We start from the raw sequence: 19,085 nt of genomic DNA on the forward strand, positions 1-19,085 counted from the left end.
ATTCTGGAATTTATAGTATATTCTCTTCTTTTTATCCTATTTGATTTTCAGTTGCTTGGGGACAAGCAACAATTTAAGTTTGGTGTTGTGATGAGCGGATAATTTATACGCTTTTTGGCATTGTTTTTAAGTAGTTTTTAGTAAGTTCAAGCTACTTTTAGGGATACTTTCATTAGTTTTTATGTTAAATTCACATTTCTGGACTTTACTATGAGTTTGTGTGTTTTTCTGTGATTTCAGGTAAATTTTGACTGAAATTGAGGGATTTGAGCAAAACTCTGAAAAAGGCTGACAAAAGGACTGCTGATGCTGTTGGAATCTGACCTCCCTGCACTCGAAATGGATTTTCTGGAGCTACAGAACTCCAATTGGCGAGCTCTCAACGGCGTTGGAAAGTAGACATCCAGGGCTTTCCAACAATATATAATAGTCCATACTTTATTCGAAGAATGACGACGTAACTTGGCGTTGAACGCCAAGTACATGCTGCTGTTTGGAGTTAAACGCCAGAAAAACGTCATGATCCGGAGTTGAACGCCCAAAACACGTCATAACTCGAAGTTCAACTCCAAGAGAAGCCTCAGCTCGTGGATAGATCAAGTTCAGCCCAAGCACACACCAAGTGGGCCCCGGAAGTGGATTTATGCATCAATTACTTACTCATGTAAACCCTAGTAGCTAGTCTAGTATATATAGAACATTTATCTATTGTATTAGACATCTTTTGACCACTTTAACTCTTTATTCATTCGGTCACTTGATCATGGAGAGGGCTGGCCATTCGGCCATGCCTGAACCTCTTTCACTTATGTATTTTCAACGGTGGAGTTTCTGCACACCATAGATTAAGGGTGTGGAGCTCTGCTGTACCTCAAGTATTAATGAAATTCTATTTCCTTTTATTCAATTCTCTCTTATTCTTATTCCAAGATATTCATTCGCACCCAAGAACATGATGAATGTGATGATTAGATAACCCTCATCATCATTCTCACTTATGAACGTACGTGATTGACAACCACTTCCGTTCTACATGCAACAGAGCTTGAATGCGTATCTCTTAGATTCCCCAACAGAATCTTCGTGGTATAAGCTAGATAGATGGCGGCATTTATGAGGATCCGGAAAATCTCACCTTGTCTGTGGTATTCCGAGTAGGATCCTGGGAATCCGGAAAGTCTAACCTTGTCTGTGGTATTCCGAGTAGGATTTCGGTAATGAATGACTGTGACGTGCTTCAAACTTGCAAGTGCTGGGCGTTAGTGACAGACGCAAAAGAATCAAGGGATTCTATTCCAGTAGGCGCGGGAACCAACCAGTGATTAGCCGTACTGTGACAGAGTGCGTGAGCATTAGTTTTCACTGCGAGGATGGGATGTAGCCATCAACCATGGGTGATGCCTCCAGATGATTAGCTGTGCGAGTGACAGCCGCATAGGATATTTTCCCGAGAGGATTAAAAGTAGCCACCGCTGATGGTGAACCCCTATACACAGCTTGCCATGGAAAGGAGTAAGAAGGATTGAGTAGAAGCAGTAGGAGAGCAGGCGTCCTTGGGCCATACAGCATCTTCATATACTTAACTGAAATTCCTACCAATGAATCTGCATAAGTATCCTACCCCTTTTATTATTCCTTTTTATTTATTATTTATTCCAATAATCACAATTACCCTTTAATCTGCCTAACTGAGATTTACAAGGTGACCATAGCTTGCTTCATACCAACAATCTCTGTGGGATCGACCCTTACTCACGTAAGGTTTATTACTTGGACGACCCAGTACACTTGCTGGTTAGTTGAACGGAGTTGTGTCCACTCGTACCAAAAATCCTAAGTTCCACAATTCTACAATAAATGCAAATCAAAGAACAGTGATCATAATTTCGTCCACCACTCCTCTATCATATTTAGCCATAAAAATCACATTTTTGGCTTTCTAGAATAAATTCTCATTTGTGGGTTAATTAGCCATTAATTAACCAGGTTTTACATCCTACCCACCTAATTGGAAATTATGCCTACAAAATTTAAATTCAATTACCTGAGAATAAATGCGGATAGTCCGTTCGCATCTCCGACTCAAGTTCCCAAGGGTGTTCCTCAACACCGCCTCGACTCCATGCCACTTTGACTAATGAAACCTCTTTTCCACGCAACCGCTTGATACTAGTATTATCAATTCTGACTGGAGCCACCAGAAGCGTCAAATCTTCTCTTAACTGAACCGTTTCAGGTTCTAACACATGGCTAGCATCAGGAGTATACTTCGAAAGCTGTGACACGTGAAACATGTTGTGCAGGTTCGAAAGATGAGGTGGTAGAGCCATCCGATATGCCACCGGTCCAGCCCTCTCTAGGATCTGAAATGGACCAATGTACCAAGGATTCAACTTCTTTGCCTTAATCGCCCTACCTACTCTTGTGGTTGGAGTAACTTTAAGGAAGACATGGTCTCCTTCCTCAAGTTCCAAGGGCTTCTGCCTCTGGTCGGCGTAACTCTTCTGACGACTCTGCGCCGTAAGCATCGTATCTCGGATTTTCTTAACTTGTTTCGTGGTCTCAGCTATCATTTCCGGCCCCAACAAGCCTTTCTCTCCAGCTTCATACCAACACAGTGGAGATTGACATTTTCTCCCAAACAAAGCCTCATACGGAGCCATTCTGATGCTCGCATGGTAACTATTGTTGTATGCAAACTCCACTAATGGCATATATCGATCCCAACTCGCCAGTTGGTCTAAAACACAAGCTCTCAACATATCCTCTAGTGTTTGGATTGTCCTATCAAATTGACCATCGGTTTGAAGATGGTAAGCTATACTCAAGCTTAATCGGGTCCCGAAAGCTTTCTGAAATGCACCCCAAAATCTTGAAGTGAAACGAAGATCTCTATCAGAGATTATAGTAGCAGGTACGCCATGAAGTCTCACAATCTCCTTTATGTATAACCGTGCTAGCTCCTCAAGGGTGTAAGTCATCCGAATGGGTAAAAAGTGAGCTTACTTCGTCAGTCGGTCCACAATCACCCAAACAGTATCAAAACTGGCCCTAGTCCTTGGCAATCCTGACACAAAGTCCAATGCAATACTTTTCCACTTCCATTGTGGAACCTTTAAAGGTTGCAACATACTAGTAGGTCTTTGATGTTCAATCTTCACCTTCTGACAAGTTAAGCACTTTGAGACATATTCTGCCACATCATTCTTCATACCCAGCCACCAAAACATCGCCTTTAAATCATGGTACATTTTAGTACTTCTCGGGTGAATAGAGAATCCGCTTTTGTGTGCTTCCTTTAAGATATCTTGCCGCAAAGTGCCAACATCCGGCACGATGATCCTACCCTTGAATCTTCACAACACATCTTTATCTTCCGACACTCTCCACTGTTTCCCTTGCTCAATAGCTGGTAGCACCTTCCATAACGCTTCATCATTCTCATGGGCCTTTAGGAGTTCGGACTTAAAGTCATTTGAGATTTCTAATCGACTCAAACACAGAGTTCCAGATACTTCTCAAGCACCAATTTTCAAACTCTCGAATCCCTTAAGCAACTTCTCCTCTTGAAGCATCATCCAAGCCGCATACAACAACTTCCGACTTAACGCATCCGCCACTACATTTGCCTTCCCCGGATGGTAATTCAACTCAAAGTCGCAGTCCTTCAATAATTCCATCCACCTCCTCTGCCTCATATTAAGCTCTTTCTTATCAAAGAGGTACTTCAAGCTCTTGTGATCGGAGAAGACTTGGAACTTAACTCCATAGAGATAATTCCTCCACACCTTCAAGGCAAACACAATCGCAGCAAGTTCCAAATCGTGCATAGGATAATTAACTTCATGAGGTCTTAACCGCCGTGAGGCATATGCCACCATATTACGATGCTGCATCAGCACGAATCCTAGACCCTTTAGTGAGGCATCACAGTACACCTCAAATGGCTTGTTTGGCTCAGGTAACACCAACACAGGTGCAGTGGTCAACTTTTCCTTCAATGCTTGAAAGCCCTCCTCACACTCAGGAGTCCAAATAAATGGTGTGTCCTTGCTGGTTAACTTAGTCAATGGCAAGGCTAATTGCGAAAAGCCTTTGATGAACCTTCGGTAATAGCCAACTAAGCCCAGAAAACTCCTTATTTTAGTTACTGTGGTTGGTTGCTTCCATTCCATCACTGCCTCCACCTTAGATGGATCAACTGCTATCCCTTATTTACTCACTACATGTCCCAAAAACTTCACCTCCTTCTTCCAAAATTCACATTTGGACGGTTTTTCACAGAGCTTCTTTTCTTTGAGTATCTACAACACGGTCCTCAAGTGTTCCGCATGCTCTCCTTCAGTCTTGGAATAAATTAGTATGTCGTCAATGAAGACAACAACGAATTTATCCCGAAATAGACGAAAAACTCTATTCATGTAATCTATAAACACTGCAAGAGCGTTCGTCAATCCAAAAGACATTACAGTGTACTCGTAATGACCATAACGAGTCCTGAAAGTGGTCTTAGGGATATCCTCATCCCTCACCCTTATCTGGTGATATCCGGATCGTAAATCAATCTTGGAGAAAACCCCAGCTCCTTGTAACTGATTTATGAGATCATCAATTCTCTGCAACGGGTACTTATTCTTTATTGTGACCTTGTTCAGCTGCCTGTAATCCACACAGAGCCGCATACTCCCATCTTTCTTCTTTACCAGTAGCACTGGCACACCCCACGGGGAGACACTTGGTCGGATAAAGTTCTTACCCAATAGATCCTCTAATTGAGACTTTAATTCAGCCATTTCCAGTGGTGACATCCTATACGGAGCACTCGAGATTGGTCCAACCCCAGGCACCAACTCGATAGCAAACTCAATCTCTCAATTAGGTGGAAATTCGTCAATGTCATCGGAAAAAACTTTCGGAAACTCGCATACAACCGAAATTTGCCCCAATCTTTGATCATCACCCGAAACACCTGCAGTCAACAATAGAATACCCTGACATCGGTCCCAGAGTAATTCACCATCATAGAATTCAAGTAGTAACTATTCACCACAACCGGCCCTTCTGTATCTTCCGACATGAAGCACACTGTTTTTGTAGAACAATCGAGCAGGACATGGTTCTCAGATAACTAGTCCAATCCCAAGATAAGATCAAGACCGATCATCGGCAAGCAGATTAAATTATGGACAAAATCACGCTGCTTGAACCTAAAGGAAACTTGCGGGCATCCTAGCCTAGTTACCATGGCTTCATGGGTAGCATTATACACCTTTAGGTCATAACCTAAAACTACAATCTTCAAGCCTAGCTCACTAGCTTTTTCAAATGCAATGAATGAATGTGTTGCTCCAGAATCAAATAAAGCAGTTAAAGTTTGACCATCCATTTCACAGTTACCTCGGATAAGTGTCTCGGATCCCTCGGCACCTATAGCTGAGGTGGTGAACACTCGACCAATCTGTTGTGCTTTCCCAGCACCTTGCTTCTACTTCTCCGGACAGTTTGCGGCTTTATGCCCCGCCTTTCCACAATTATAGCACAAACCCTATCCAGCCTTGCACGGGGCTCCCGGATGGTGACTTCCACACCTAGCACAAGCTTGCTCATTTTGTGGCTACTTTCCAAACCTTTTCCCTTGGGAGTTGTCATTGTTGGGCCTCCTAAAAGAACCTCCCCGCTTGAAAGGCGGACCTCTAGGTGCAAAGCTCTTCCCTCGATTATGTGGGAATGATCCCTTATGACTCTCTCTCTCTCTCTCTCAGCAGCTGCCTTCTTCACACACTCTTCAGCAACTCTACACTTGTTCACCAACTCGGAGAAATTTCTGATCTCCATTGGTCCCACTGAGCTAAAGATATTACTCTGGAGTCCTCCTTCATACTTAACGCACTTCCATTCCTCATTAGTCTCCCGGAGTCCCCTGACACATACGGGAGAACTTGAAAAGCTCCTCAAACTTGTTAGTATACTCAGATACGGACATAGTACCCTGCTTTAGCTGCAGTGACTCAAATTCCTTGGCTGTCTTAGCAGAAGTCGAAAAGTACTTCTTATAGAACTCCTCCCGAAAGACATCCCAGGTGATATAGTTATCACCCTGCTGTAGGAGACGTCGGATTCCTTGCCACCAATGCGATGCTTCCCCAGTGAGCAAATAGGTAGCAAACTCAACACGCTGCCCTTCAGGTACCACGTACGCTTGTAGTGCTCACTCCATACCTTGAAACCAGGTATCGGCTTCAGTCGAACTAGTAGTCCCCTTGAACTTAGGTAGATTCACCATCAAAAAGTTTGCCAGTGTTATTGGGCCCTGAACTCCACCTCCGTCATTGTCATGGTTGTTCATCTGTTGCCCAAGAGCCTCAGCAGTAGCCTGCATAGCAGCAGCCATGTTCTCCAACACCGTCATAAAATTTACCGGGTCATTAGGGTTAATCTCCAGCGCACGAGCATTCATATGACCTCTCCCATGGGCTCTACCGCGTCCACAAGGTGCCATCTGGTTCCTATACACACCAAATAATCGATATTAAGTTGATCAGTCTCAATATCAGAAGTTTAGTGCTTCAAAGTCTCAAATACATGCTCATGAATGTTTATGACAGTTATATCAAGTATATATACTAATATCACATAACACACACATAGAGAACACACAGAAGTATAGTCAGTCCGTCCCTCAGGCTCTACAGGAACGAATTGCTTCGATACCATGATATAATACCGTACCATACAAAGTCTTATGCTTAAGTCATAATTCAGAGATGGCAAGGAATTACGACCTCTAAAATAAAAATTTAGTACATGTAGTAGTGTGAATAATGATTATAACTAGGAACCTTTGAAGAAAAAGGGGTAAAAAAATCGAAACTCGAAAGGCACAACACTCCAATTGATAACGTATCGAACAAGGATAAACTAATGTGAGATTATATATCTACAAGGGAGTGTCAAAAACAGAAATATCAAAACTCATAATCCGGTTGCAAAGGTAACCGGTCCGAGCATAGCAATATATACAAGTAATTAAAATAAGATACCCCAAGGAAACCCAAAGGGACACAAATACAGAGAACCTATTCTCCAAAATCTCCTATAAGAGGAGTCAATACAGTTTGTATTATTTAATGGAGATAAAAGCATCTAAGAGAAAACATAAAACCAAAACAAAGTCCCAAGAACCAATGTTCTGAAAACCGGACCGGACCGGCCGGTTTGACCGGTTTAACCGCGAACCGGCCATGCAGACGGTCCGGTCCTCCTGCAGAAACCGTCTTGGAAAGACCGGCGACGAACCGACGAACCGGCCAAAAACCGGCCGGTTGAACCGAACCGGTAACCGGCCGGTTCTGCATAAACGACGGCGTTTCATTATTTAAGAAAAAGTAACCCTTAACCCGACCCGACCCGAGGATCACCCTGACCCGGTTACCCCAACCACCCCCCTTTCTTCCCCCGAATCCCTAATTCTGCGTGTTCTGTCTTCTACTCTTCTGTGTTGTTCATCTTCGTGAGAGAAGAGAACAAAGAATCAGAGAATTTCTGAAGCTGACCCTCCACGCCCGAACCCCAGCCTGCCACCGCCCCCTCCTTCGTCGCCGCGGTCACCGGTCAACAGCCCAACCGTCGTCGCCTGGTCGTCAGCCCAAGTAACCCTCCTTCTGAATGAGAGAAGCCTAAAGCTGACCCTCCACGCCCGAACCCCAGCCTGCCACCGCCCCCTCCTTCGTCGCCGCGGTCACCGGTCAACAGCCCAACCGCCGTCGCCCTTCTTCGCCTGGTTCCCTGCCCAGTAGCCAGCCGTCTGAGTCGTCTTCATCTGCCCCGTCTCATTGTCTTCATCGTCGCGCGGTGAGTAACTCGTCTCTGTGAACTTCAACTTGCCTCTGTGAACTCCGACTTGCCTCTGTGAACTTCAACTTGCCTCTGTGAACTGAGTTCCTCTGCTCATCTTTGTTCTTTACCTCTGTGAACTTCTTTGTTAGTAACCTGGTTTGCAGCTCAATTTCTGGTTGTTGGTAACTTGATTTGCAGCTCAATTTCTGTTTGTTGGTAGTTTGGTTTGCAGCTGAATTTCTGTGTGTTGCACTGTTGCTCAATTTCTGTTGGTAGTTCAATTTGTGTTTGTAGTTCAATTTCTGTGTGTTGCTCAAATTTCTGTTTTGTAGCTCAAATTTGTTACTGTTTTGTACTTTGTTAATGCTGGAAATTGACTCAGTTTTGCATATTTGTTGACTGGCTGAATTTCTCAAATTTGTTCTGCATAATTGTTAATGTTCATTGTGTAGAATGTAGATAGAATTGTTAATGTTTATTGCTATGGCTGTTTTTAATTTCATATATGTTTTATTAATTTTAGTTATGGAAGATAGTATTAATCAAGAAGCAACTGCTGATAACAATGATTCTGTGAATAATAACATGCCTGCCGATACTCCTATTTCGAATGATGCTGCTAATCCTAATTCCCGTAGTGCTAACGATAGTCAGTCACAAGGTTCTTCGAACCTTAGGGGAAAAACAGATTTAGCTTGGAAATATGTTGCTCTACAAACAGTGAATGGAAAACCACAGTATCAATGTTTATTTTGCCTACAAGTTTTCAATGGAGGTGGAATTCACAGGATGAAGAAACATCTAGCAAAGGTTACCGGAGACGTAAAAAAATGTCCTAAAGTTCCATATGATGTGGAAAAACAGATGGAAAGTTTGTTGAAAGATATTCAGGCCAGCAAAAAGAAAAGAAAAGTAAGTTTTGGTGAAGAGGGTGGTGATGAGGTAGATGATGCAATTGATGAGGCAATCCAAGAAGAACAGGAACAGCAGCGTACCTCGAATCAGCAAGGAGTTGGAGGCGATCCAAAGAAAAAAGCCAAAGTCATTCCTCCTATGTTTGCACCAAGAACAACTCCAGGAGCTCAACCAAGTATTAAGAGTGTTTTGCAAAACAAAGAGGCGATACACGAGGTTGATAAACGATTTGCTCGGTGGCTTTTGGATTGTAAAATTCCATTTAATGCTGTGATGCCGCCATATTTCCAAGATATGTTGGATGGTGTTGCTGGTATTGGACCTGGTTACAAGGGGCCTTCTTATGATAAGTTAAGGGTTCATTTGTTGGCTGATCTTAAAAGAGAAAGTCAAATGCTAGTTGATAGTTATAGGAGTGCATGGAAGGAAACTGGATGTACCCTCATGGCTGATGGTTGGACAGATCAAAGACAAAGGACGTTAATCAATTTCTTGGTGTATTGTTCTAAAGGTTTGTGCTTTGTGAAATCAGTAGATGCTTCCAGTATGGTAAAAAATGCTTCACACTTGTGTACTTTGTTTTCTGAGGTGATTGAATGGATTGGCCCAAATAATATTGTGCATGTTGTGACTGACAATGCGGCCAATTATGTTGCTGCTGGTAGGCTTATCAATAGAAAATATGATAATATCTATTGGTCACCATGTGCTGCTCATTGCCTTAATCTTATTTTAAAAGATATAAGCAGCATGGCGCATATTTCTAACCTTGCAACTCGTGCTTCAAATATCACAGTATTTGTGTACAATCATACGGTTTTCTTATCTTGGCTAAGAGAAAGACCTAAGTGGAGAGAAATTGTACGTCCTGGTGCAACCCGGTTTGCAACTGTGTTTATTACATTGAAGAGCATCTTTGACCGTAAAAAGGAGTTGCAACAATTGGTTGTAGATTCAATTTTCACTGATCACAAATTAGGAAGGAGTGCTACTGGTAGAGCTGTGAGTGCTATTATTCTGGATACAAAATTTTGGGACGATTGCTTTACTGTATGTAAACTTGTGAGCCCTCTGATTTACTTACTGAGGGTTGTTAATGCTGATGACCCCCCATCTTTGGGGTATGTTTATGAAGGAATGCTAAGGGCAGAAGATGCAATTAAGGAGATGTTTAGGCAATCCAAGACTGCATATCAGCCGTACACAGATATTATCAACTCAAGATGGGACAAGCATTTGAAGAAAGATCTTCATGCGGCAGCTTACTTCCTGAATCCTAAATTCTTTTTTAATGAAAATTATAAAGAAGCACCTGATGTTATGCGAGGTTTGCTTGATCTTGTTACCTTGTATTGCAAGTGTAACAATTTGGATTCAGTTCAGGCAATGAAAGAAATACATTTATATAGAGATCGGAAGGAAAGTTTTGATAGACAAGAAGTTATTCCAGCTGCATCTGAACTTAAGCCTGGTAAGAATATGGTTGAATATTTGTTTAATCAATAGTAACTTGTTTTGAGCTCCTATGTTCTTAATTAATATCTTATAATATGTTATGGTTTTATAATTGGTAGATGAATGGTGGAGGTTATTCGGAGGCTCTGCTCCATGTCTACAAAAGATAGCTGTTCGCATTCTTAGCCAAGCATCTGCTTCTTCTGGGTGTAAGAGAAATTGGAGCCTTTTTGACCAGATTCATACAAAAAGAAGAAATAGATTGGAGCATGATAGACTGAATGACATTGTTTATGTTACCTATAATTTGCGTCTTAAATCCAGGTAATATATGTTTCATGAAATACTATATTGTTTCATTTGTAATCTTTATCATAATAAATTTGTAAATTATTAAATCTTCATATATTGTATTTAACTTTTTAGGAAGGAAAAAGAAAAAAGAAAGCAAAAGACACAGCATGATCCAATTGATTATGAAAGTATCAGTCAAGTTGACTTCTGGGTGACTGAAGAGGTTGTAGAGAAAGAGCCTGATCTTCCTAGTAATGTGGATGACTTATTGCGTGAGTATAGTATATTTAGTTTCTAATGATTTATTAGAATGTTGTTAGTTTATCATATAATGATAACATTTCTATTTTATTAGGTGAAATTGATGCTGATTTATATCAAAGTGGCGGTGGTGGTAGTGGTCTTTATGCTGCATCTCTTTCTTCTGCTGATCAGGGTGGGAATGAAGGTGAAGATCATCCCACCGAAGCAGATTTGCAACAAGTTCTTGCGGATTTTGATTGATAAACCATGATGTTGGGATTTAATATTTAGATATGCTTTTATTACTATTTAACTTTTGAGTTTGGATTTTGATAAGATCATATGTATTTGGTTGATGATATTTTATGTAGTGTTTTAAATTTCGAATATATTTTAAGATTTATATCAGACTATAATTATATTTTAGGATGTGTATTTATAATTTATTTATTATTCTACTCTAAACGGTTTTTCCGGTTGAACCACCGGTTGAACCGGTTAGACCAGTGAACCAGTAACTAGAGCGGTTTGATGACCGGTCTGGTTTTCTGAACCTTGCCAAGAACAAAGGATCTTCGCTATCCAGAAGTCTCCAGCATACATCAACGAGAAGCCTCATGTCCCGCATCTGAAAACCATAAAATCCGCATGGATGAGAACCAGAGGTTCCCAGCATGGTAACAGTTCCCACATATATAACATGTAATATTTGAGGAAAGCCGAAGGCAATCCTAGAACTTCCTCCAAATACAATCAAAGCTTATAAACAAGATAAACCATAAATGGCAACTGACTAAGGATTCTTCAGACTAACTAATACTTCCCTTTCCAATTCCTTCAGACCTCCCAACCACCAGCAAGAATATAATATAGCAAACACAGTTATATCAGACAAGAGATACACAAATAGGAACAAATAAGGCATTTAGACAATTAGCAAGTAAGATGCAGTCAAATAGGCAATCTCAAACAATTCATCAAGCATATATCACAACATGTATATTTCTCATACATCATACCCTCAAGGCATCAATAATCATAATCACATATATGACCACATCATATATCTCAACCATTCAACCATCAACAATTTAATGCCTATCCTAGGGCCTCTAGCCTAGGTATTTCCAATCACATTACATTTTAGATACAAGAAACCGAGACCATACCTTAGCCGATTTCCCAAGCTCAACCGGAGCACTTCCAAACCACTTGTCCACAAGCTCTCAAGATCTCAACACCTCCAAGAACAAATTGGAGCTCTAAATTAAAAGTTATGATGGTTTGAAGATCAAGTGAGAGATAGAAGTTTGAGAGAGTGTTCTTCCCCTCCCTTACTCTATTTCATCGTGTTTGAGTGTATTGTGAGGAGAGAGAATGCTGAAATGAGGGTTTTAAGGTTTAGTTAGGTTGGGCCAAGGGCTCACTTTGGGTCTGGTTGGCCCGGTTTGGCCCGTTCTGTCCAATCTTGATCTGATTTTTACAAAATTGGTACTGAAATTCTCGTCTCAAACTCCTCTATCATATTTTGCCATAAAAATCACATTTTTGGCTTTCTAGAATAAATTCTCATTTGTGGGTTAATTAGCCATTAATTAACCGGGTTTTACACTACTCTGTTGTTGAGACATAGAAATGCCTCCATGATTTGATTGTTCTTTGGTTGGTGGATATCTCAAAGTTCACTGATATTGGTGAACAAGTGATGTTTTACTATTTTTTATTTTTCACCAATTAATTTCATTTCTTATTGGTTTCTAGTTCTAGCATACTGTTAAAGCATAGAATATTTCACTTCAGCAACTTCATTGTTCATAGGATCATTAAAAAAATGAAGAAGTGGTATGGCAGGATTGTGATAGCATCATTGTTTATTTTGTTCATGGTTCTGCTCCTTAGATACATTTTCATGAAACACCCTAGTGAGACAACATATCTCACTCTAGTTCCTGTTTCTTTGAACAACAAAATTGATCTTATAAAGTGGATTGATCTTATGGTTTCACCTATTTTGTATATAGTAAAATATATATAGTAAAATATCGATGTGCTTGTTTAGAATTCAGTGATGCAAAATAGAAATTAACTGCATCAATTTACTCAAATCTAGGTTCTCTTTCTAGTTTTGTGATTGTGTGTTTGTCCGATTGAATGTGCTTGTAAGTGTATTTTACTTTTAAGGAGAGTCCAATTAGTGTTATTTGTGAATTTGAAGCTTTGAAAGAAAATTTAGCACCAAAAGGTTCATAATCATAATACTAAGTGCTAATGGTTATCTATGTAGCCTTTTCTGCATTTCTTTAACATTGAGTTACAATTTGAGCAAAATATTACCTGAGGCAATATGATGCTTCTTATTTGTAGATGGGAACTAAGTTGATGTTTTCTCTTTCTTGCATTATAAATAGATATTAAATCAGTAATTGAATTGATGTGCTGCAAACTTGGTGAGGAAATTTTCTGTGATTGCATGTTCATACATGCTGTAAAATTTTCTTTGTATTGTAGCATTCAATGATATTTTTACTTGTTGAACTTATAATCTTATGAATGAGAAAGTTACATATTAAATATTAATTGAACTTGTGAAGTTTGATGCAGTTGTGTACTTGTGTCTTGTGCTGCTGCATTATATAGCTATAACTATTTCTCATACACCTACCAATTTGTTAGACTTAGCGTCAGGAAATACTTTAAACACCAATTCTTATTAGGATTTAGCAGCCACAACTTTTTTCTTTTCTTTCTATTTATTTATTTATTAATTTTTTCCTGTTTGTGTATTTTACTTACAATTCAAGCTTTTTTTCTTTTTTTCTCTCTCTGTATTATCCATTGGAATGGAACAAAACAAACAAACTCACATCCAATTTAGTTGTTGTTGTTGATATATTTTCCGTTTAGTTTGCATTAAAAAATTGGATTGAAGAGTGTTGGTTTAGTAATTTGTAATTGAATTGAGTTGAATTGCCTCCTGTAATATGTAATCTGAATTGCTTTTTGATTTTGGACTTTGATAATGCTTCTGCTTGTGCTGTGGAAACTTGCCAAAAATGGAACTGGTTTGGAAAAAGAGAAAAATGAAGAATGAAAAAATGTTTTTTTTTCTTTTTTAAGTTAATTTTGCAAGTGATGAAATTTATTAAAGTTGAGTGGAATTAATTTTTTCTGTTAAAAATTTTCTTTGATTAAACTCCATGTTAGTGTTAGTTGATTAGATTGCTGTTTGATTAGGTTAGCTTAGTTGAATTAGGTGGTTAGGTAGTCAATTGATTTTGTAGTGGATTTAGGTTTGAACTCTTATGTTTATTCTATCTGAAATTGGTTTTCCTGTGCTGGTAATGACTTGCCCTATTCTAATTTAGTTTTCTGCTGCTGCTTCATTGATTTGCCCTGTGCTAAATTAATTTGCTTGATGCTGTTGATTAGGTTTAAACTGTTATTGATCCTATGTTACTATTTCATTGATTTACTTTTGTGCTAAACTGGTTTATATGATGCTGCTGTATAGTATTATTGCTGTATGCCTTATTCTTGTGTTGGCTGCTGCTGAAATGAATAAATTTTGAATTATTTGTACAGTAGTGATAACTTTAATGAATTATTCCCCTCTTTTAAGCACGTGAACTTGTTCATAGCATTTTAAAAGCCATGTGCAAAACTTTACCGTTTTCATATGACTGGATAATTTGTAAGAAATTGAACAATTTAATGGAATTAAACTAAAATGAACCGATAACCTCATACGATATGTTTCAACAAATGACTTATCTTAAAGGGTTTATATTATTGGATAATTTAATTTGTGAGAAATTGAAACAATTTAATGAAATTAAGCTAAAATGTTTTGGATAACCTCATTATTACAACAAATGATGACTTATCATAAAGGATTTATTAAAATTTAGTCAAAATTTTTTTATTACAATTAAATTTTTTATATTTTAAAATGATAAGTTCTTTAGGTTCACAATTATTGATTTTGACTGAGAGACCAAAACTTAATAATTAAATATCCCAATGTATATAAATGATAAAAAAATCAAAAAGTCTAAATGTAAAAATTTAAAAGACGTGGTTTAACATTATTGTGGACATATAAATGGATATACTGGTTCACGTGGTCTTTTTGCACGTATATATATTACAATAATTTGAGTCTGCTTTATGACTTATTGTGAGTATTTTTCATTTATAATCTCTAATCACTAATTAAGAATGAACAAACATGAAAGTACGTATATATGGCAGGGAAGGGAGGTTTAATAATTTAATTCTTCATATAGATTTACCTTCTCTTGAATTTTTTTTGTTTTATTTTGTATATAGGATATTGTTTTTGGGCTGGTAAAGATAAAAGGAGTTGATGAGTTGTTATTGTGGCACAATGTATAACAACTTCAAATGTTATCTCAAAATGAAGGAACTAAGCAATAAATTTATATCATACTTGATATATATTATAATTTGATCTTTTAGTTATTTAAGTAGTGTGTATATGGTAGCTAGATTGTCACTATAATTGACCTATTAGACCATGTTTAGTAAGTTCAGAAATTTGCATTATTAAGTTTAATCATGTTTTGTCAAAAGATTGGATGGATTCACCAAGATTTGAGAACGAGTACATAGTTGGTGTAAATAATTTTTTAGAGTTTGCCTTCGTAATGGAAAAATCGGTTGGAAAAGAAATTCAATGTCCGTGTGCAAAGTGTGGAAACACTTATTGGCGTGAACGAGACGCCGTATATGAGCATCTTATTTGCTATGGGTTTGTCGAAGGTTATAAACAATGGACTAATCATGGGGAATCAGTAATCCCAACAGTAGTAGATACTGACATGGATGATCGAGGCGGCCTTGATGATATTGACGGGTTGCTACGTGACGCATTTGGAAATATGGCAAATCTTGAGGAGGGGAACAGTGGGTTGATTGAAGATGCGAAGAGATTTTATAAGCTAGTAGACGAAGCAGGTCTGGAATTATATCCGAATTGTACAACTGAATTTTCGAGATTATCATTCATCATTCGTCTTTACCAATTGAAGTGTCTACATGGGTGGAGTAACACATCTTTTACCTCCCTCTTGGAGTTATTGAAAGAAGCTATACTTGATTTGGACATTGCCACTTCTTTTAATAAAGCTAAGAATATGGTTAAAGAGTTGGGTCTTGACTATGAAAAGATTGATGCATGTCCTAATGACTGCATGCTGTATCAGAATGAGTACATAAATGACTCAGTTTGCTGTATCTATGGAGAGTCTCGATATAATCAAACTCCTACTACGGATGGCAACGAAGAGGACTTTGCGCTTCCAAATAAAGTTCATAAGGTTGCTGCGAAAATCTTAAGATACTTTCCTTTAATACCAAGGCTTAAAAGGCTTTTTATGTGCCCAAACACAGCTGAGGCATTGAGGTGGCATGATGAGCAGCGTTTGAAAGATGGTTGCATAAGGCACCCTACTGATAGCCAAGCATGGAAGAACTTGGACAGTCAGTACCCGAACTTTTCAAAAGAACTGCGTAACTTGAGGCTTGGTTTGGCTAGTGACGGTTTTAATCCTTTTCGAACTATGAACGTGTCACACAGCACATGGCCAGTTGTCTTAATGGTGTACAACTTTTCCCCTTGGATGTCCATGAAGTCAGAATATTGCATGCTCTCTTTGATCATACCTGGACCTTGTTCACCAGGAAATAATATTAATATTTTTTTGCAACCATTGATCGAAGAGCTGAAGGAGCTATGGGTGTCAGGGATAGATACATATGATTCTTTTAAGAATGAAACTTTTCAAATGCATGTTGCACTTCTTTGGACAATCAATGATTTTCCAGCGTATGCGATGTTGTCTGGTTAGAGTACGAAAGGAAAGTTAGCTTGCCCTTGTTGTAACCATGATACTTCTTTTTGTTACTTGAAACATAGCCAAAAGACAGTTTACATGGACCATAGGAGATTTTTGTCAGTTGATCATGCATGGAGGTCTAACAAGAGATCTTTTAATGGAAAAATAGAATTCAGGGGTCCACCACGAATGTTAACAGGTGAAGAGGTTCTAGATATGCTAAAGTCAGAAGATAAATCCTTTAGGAAGACGCAAAGCAAAAGTAAAGGCCAATGAAAAAAAAGATCAATATTTTTTGAGTTACCATATTGGCAGCACTGTATGATCAAGCACAACCTTGATGTAATGCATATCGAAAAAAACATAGTTGACAGTATAATTGGTACCTTATTGGATATTCCTGGAAAGACAAAGGATCATGCAAAAGCTCGTTATGATCTTAAGGAGATGGGCATTCAAAAGAATCTTCATCCAATAAATACTAAGGATGGCAAAAGAACTAAACTTGCTAGAGCATGCTTATCCATGACCAAAGGGGAGAGATCAATTTTTTGTGGTGTTTTGAAGAAAACAAAATTTTCTGATGGAAGTGCTTCAAATATTTTTCGTTGTGTACAACAAGAAGAGAGAAATCTTTACGGTTACAAGACTCATGATGCTCACTTCATGTTGCATTACCTATTGCAAATACCAATCAAGAGCATTCTTCTAAATCATGTTGCTATTCCTCTAGTGCGCCTGTGTTCCTTTTTTCGTCGGCTATGTCAAAAGGAAATCTCGTTAGAAGAGATTAATGGTTTGGAGTCAGAGATTGTAGAGACTTTGTGCCAGTTGGAGAGGATTTTTCCGCCGACCTTTTTTCATATAACAGTTCATTTGCCTATTCATTTAGCTAATGAACTAAGGTTAGGTGGTCCCGTCCAGTTTCAATGGATGTATCCAATTGAGAGATACATGTGCACACTAAAAGAGTATGTATGTAATAGAAGTCGTCTAGAAGGATCAATTGCGGAGGGTTATTTGGCTGAAGAGTGTTTAACTTTTTGTTCAAGATATTTGCATGAGGGAGTGAAAACAAGATTCAACAGAGTATCTCGGAATAATGATGCAGGCACTTCAGCCAAAGATCCTTATTCAAATTTGTTCACAAACAAGGGAAGTCCATTGGGTGGAAAAAAAAGGGCAACTAATTATTTTGGACAAAAAGTCACTCCTTCAAGCTAATGCATATGTATTGAACAATTGCGATAACGTGGAGCCTTACATAAGGTAAATTTACACTTCTCATTAGTTCTATTCCTTAGACTAATTTTGGTAGTATTACATAATAATATACACTCCTTGTAGAGAACATTGTGAGCAACAAAAGCAAAACAAGTGGAAGCGGAAGTGGAACATCGTTAAAGATCAGAATGAAGACTTTATCGAGTGGTTTACAAGACGTGCCATGAAGGATGATGTTCCCGGTTACGACAGCTGTCTAAGGGTCCAAATAAAGTTGCAAAATTATTTTCTGCTTATGTTATCAACGGGTACAAATTTCATACTAAGCGGCGAGAAGTGATGCGGAAAACGTAAAATAGTGGTGTCACTGTGGTGGCTGAAACTACAAGCTTTGTGAGTGTTAAGGACAAAACACCAATCAAGGCCAATATAAGATATTATGGTAGAATCATGGATATTATCGAGTTAGACTATTATAGCCAATTTAAAGTTGTGTTATTTAAGTGTGAGTGGTTTATGGCTGAGGAAGATGATTATGGTTTGACATACGTTCATTTTAACAAAAGATGTTACCAAGACAAACCATTTGTGCTGGCAAGCCAAGCACACCAGTGCTTTTATTTGAAAGATCCATATATTCCCCAAAAGCATTATGTGATGAAAACGGTTCTCAGAGACTTGCTTAACATTCGTGTCCAATTACAGTTTGACCCTAACATAAGAGAGCCACATGAATTGGCGAATAGTCTGATACCCTTAAGTGATATTGGTGAGGTAGACCTGGTTAGACAGGGTGTGCGGCCTACTATTGTTGATGTGACACCGAACAAGATCAAACCTAAAGATAAAGAAATAGTGTCTGATGATTTTGACAGTGATGCTGAATTTGAGGTAGTCCACAAATTGTCCATGATGCTTTATTTTTTAACTTATTTTCTAATGCATTATCATGTTTATTTTCTAATGCATTACCGTGTTTGTTTACTTTATTTTCTAATGCGTTACCATGTTTCTTCTTTCTTTTAATTTTGGCAATGTTAGTATTGATGCTTTGTTTGACTTCTTTTTTTTATATAGGATGAACAATGAAGGAAATTCCAAAAGAAAAATGTTAAGGACCCTATCACAAATAGAGTCACAAAGAAGTCCCTTGAAGATGAGGAGTCCAGTAAAAAATTCAGGAAAAATTCAATTCACAAGTGCTTATTCCTTGCTAAAACAATTTCAAATAAAAAGGGAACATGTTTAGCTGCATGTGGG

The 19,085-nt window shown here is 38.5% G+C and overlaps 3 protein-coding genes across 3 annotated transcripts; 2 read left to right on the forward strand and 1 right to left on the reverse strand.

Moving 5' to 3' along the window:
* Positions 1–2,015: 2,015 nt before the first annotated feature.
* Positions 2,016–2,573, reverse strand: LOC130962993 (uncharacterized). Its single transcript, XM_057889142.1, has 3 exons — positions 2,421–2,573; positions 2,145–2,363; positions 2,016–2,021 (listed from the first exon to the last, which is right to left on the reverse strand). The coding sequence occupies exons 1-3, from the start codon at positions 2,571–2,573 to the stop codon at positions 2,016–2,018; spliced, it is 378 nt and encodes a 125-aa protein (XP_057745125.1).
* A 5,788-nt stretch (positions 2,574–8,361) lies between these two features.
* On the forward strand, positions 8,362–11,004 carry LOC130962994 (uncharacterized). The gene is made up of 4 exons (XM_057889144.1): positions 8,362–10,222; positions 10,326–10,530; positions 10,696–10,772; positions 10,856–11,004. Exons 1-4 carry the CDS (start codon positions 8,362–8,364, stop codon positions 11,002–11,004), a joined length of 2,292 nt encoding a protein of 763 aa, XP_057745127.1.
* A 4,337-nt stretch (positions 11,005–15,341) lies between these two features.
* Positions 15,342–16,613, forward strand: LOC130962995 (uncharacterized). Its single transcript, XM_057889145.1, has one exon. The coding sequence runs from the start codon at positions 15,342–15,344 to the stop codon at positions 16,611–16,613; it is 1,272 nt and encodes a 423-aa protein (XP_057745128.1).
* The last annotated feature ends 2,472 nt before the right edge of the window (positions 16,614–19,085 follow it).

The sequence above is a fragment of the Arachis stenosperma genome, chromosome 2, assembly GCF_014773155.1.
Source record: "Arachis stenosperma cultivar V10309 chromosome 2, arast.V10309.gnm1.PFL2, whole genome shotgun sequence".
Taxonomy (NCBI): domain Eukaryota; kingdom Viridiplantae; phylum Streptophyta; class Magnoliopsida; order Fabales; family Fabaceae; genus Arachis; species Arachis stenosperma.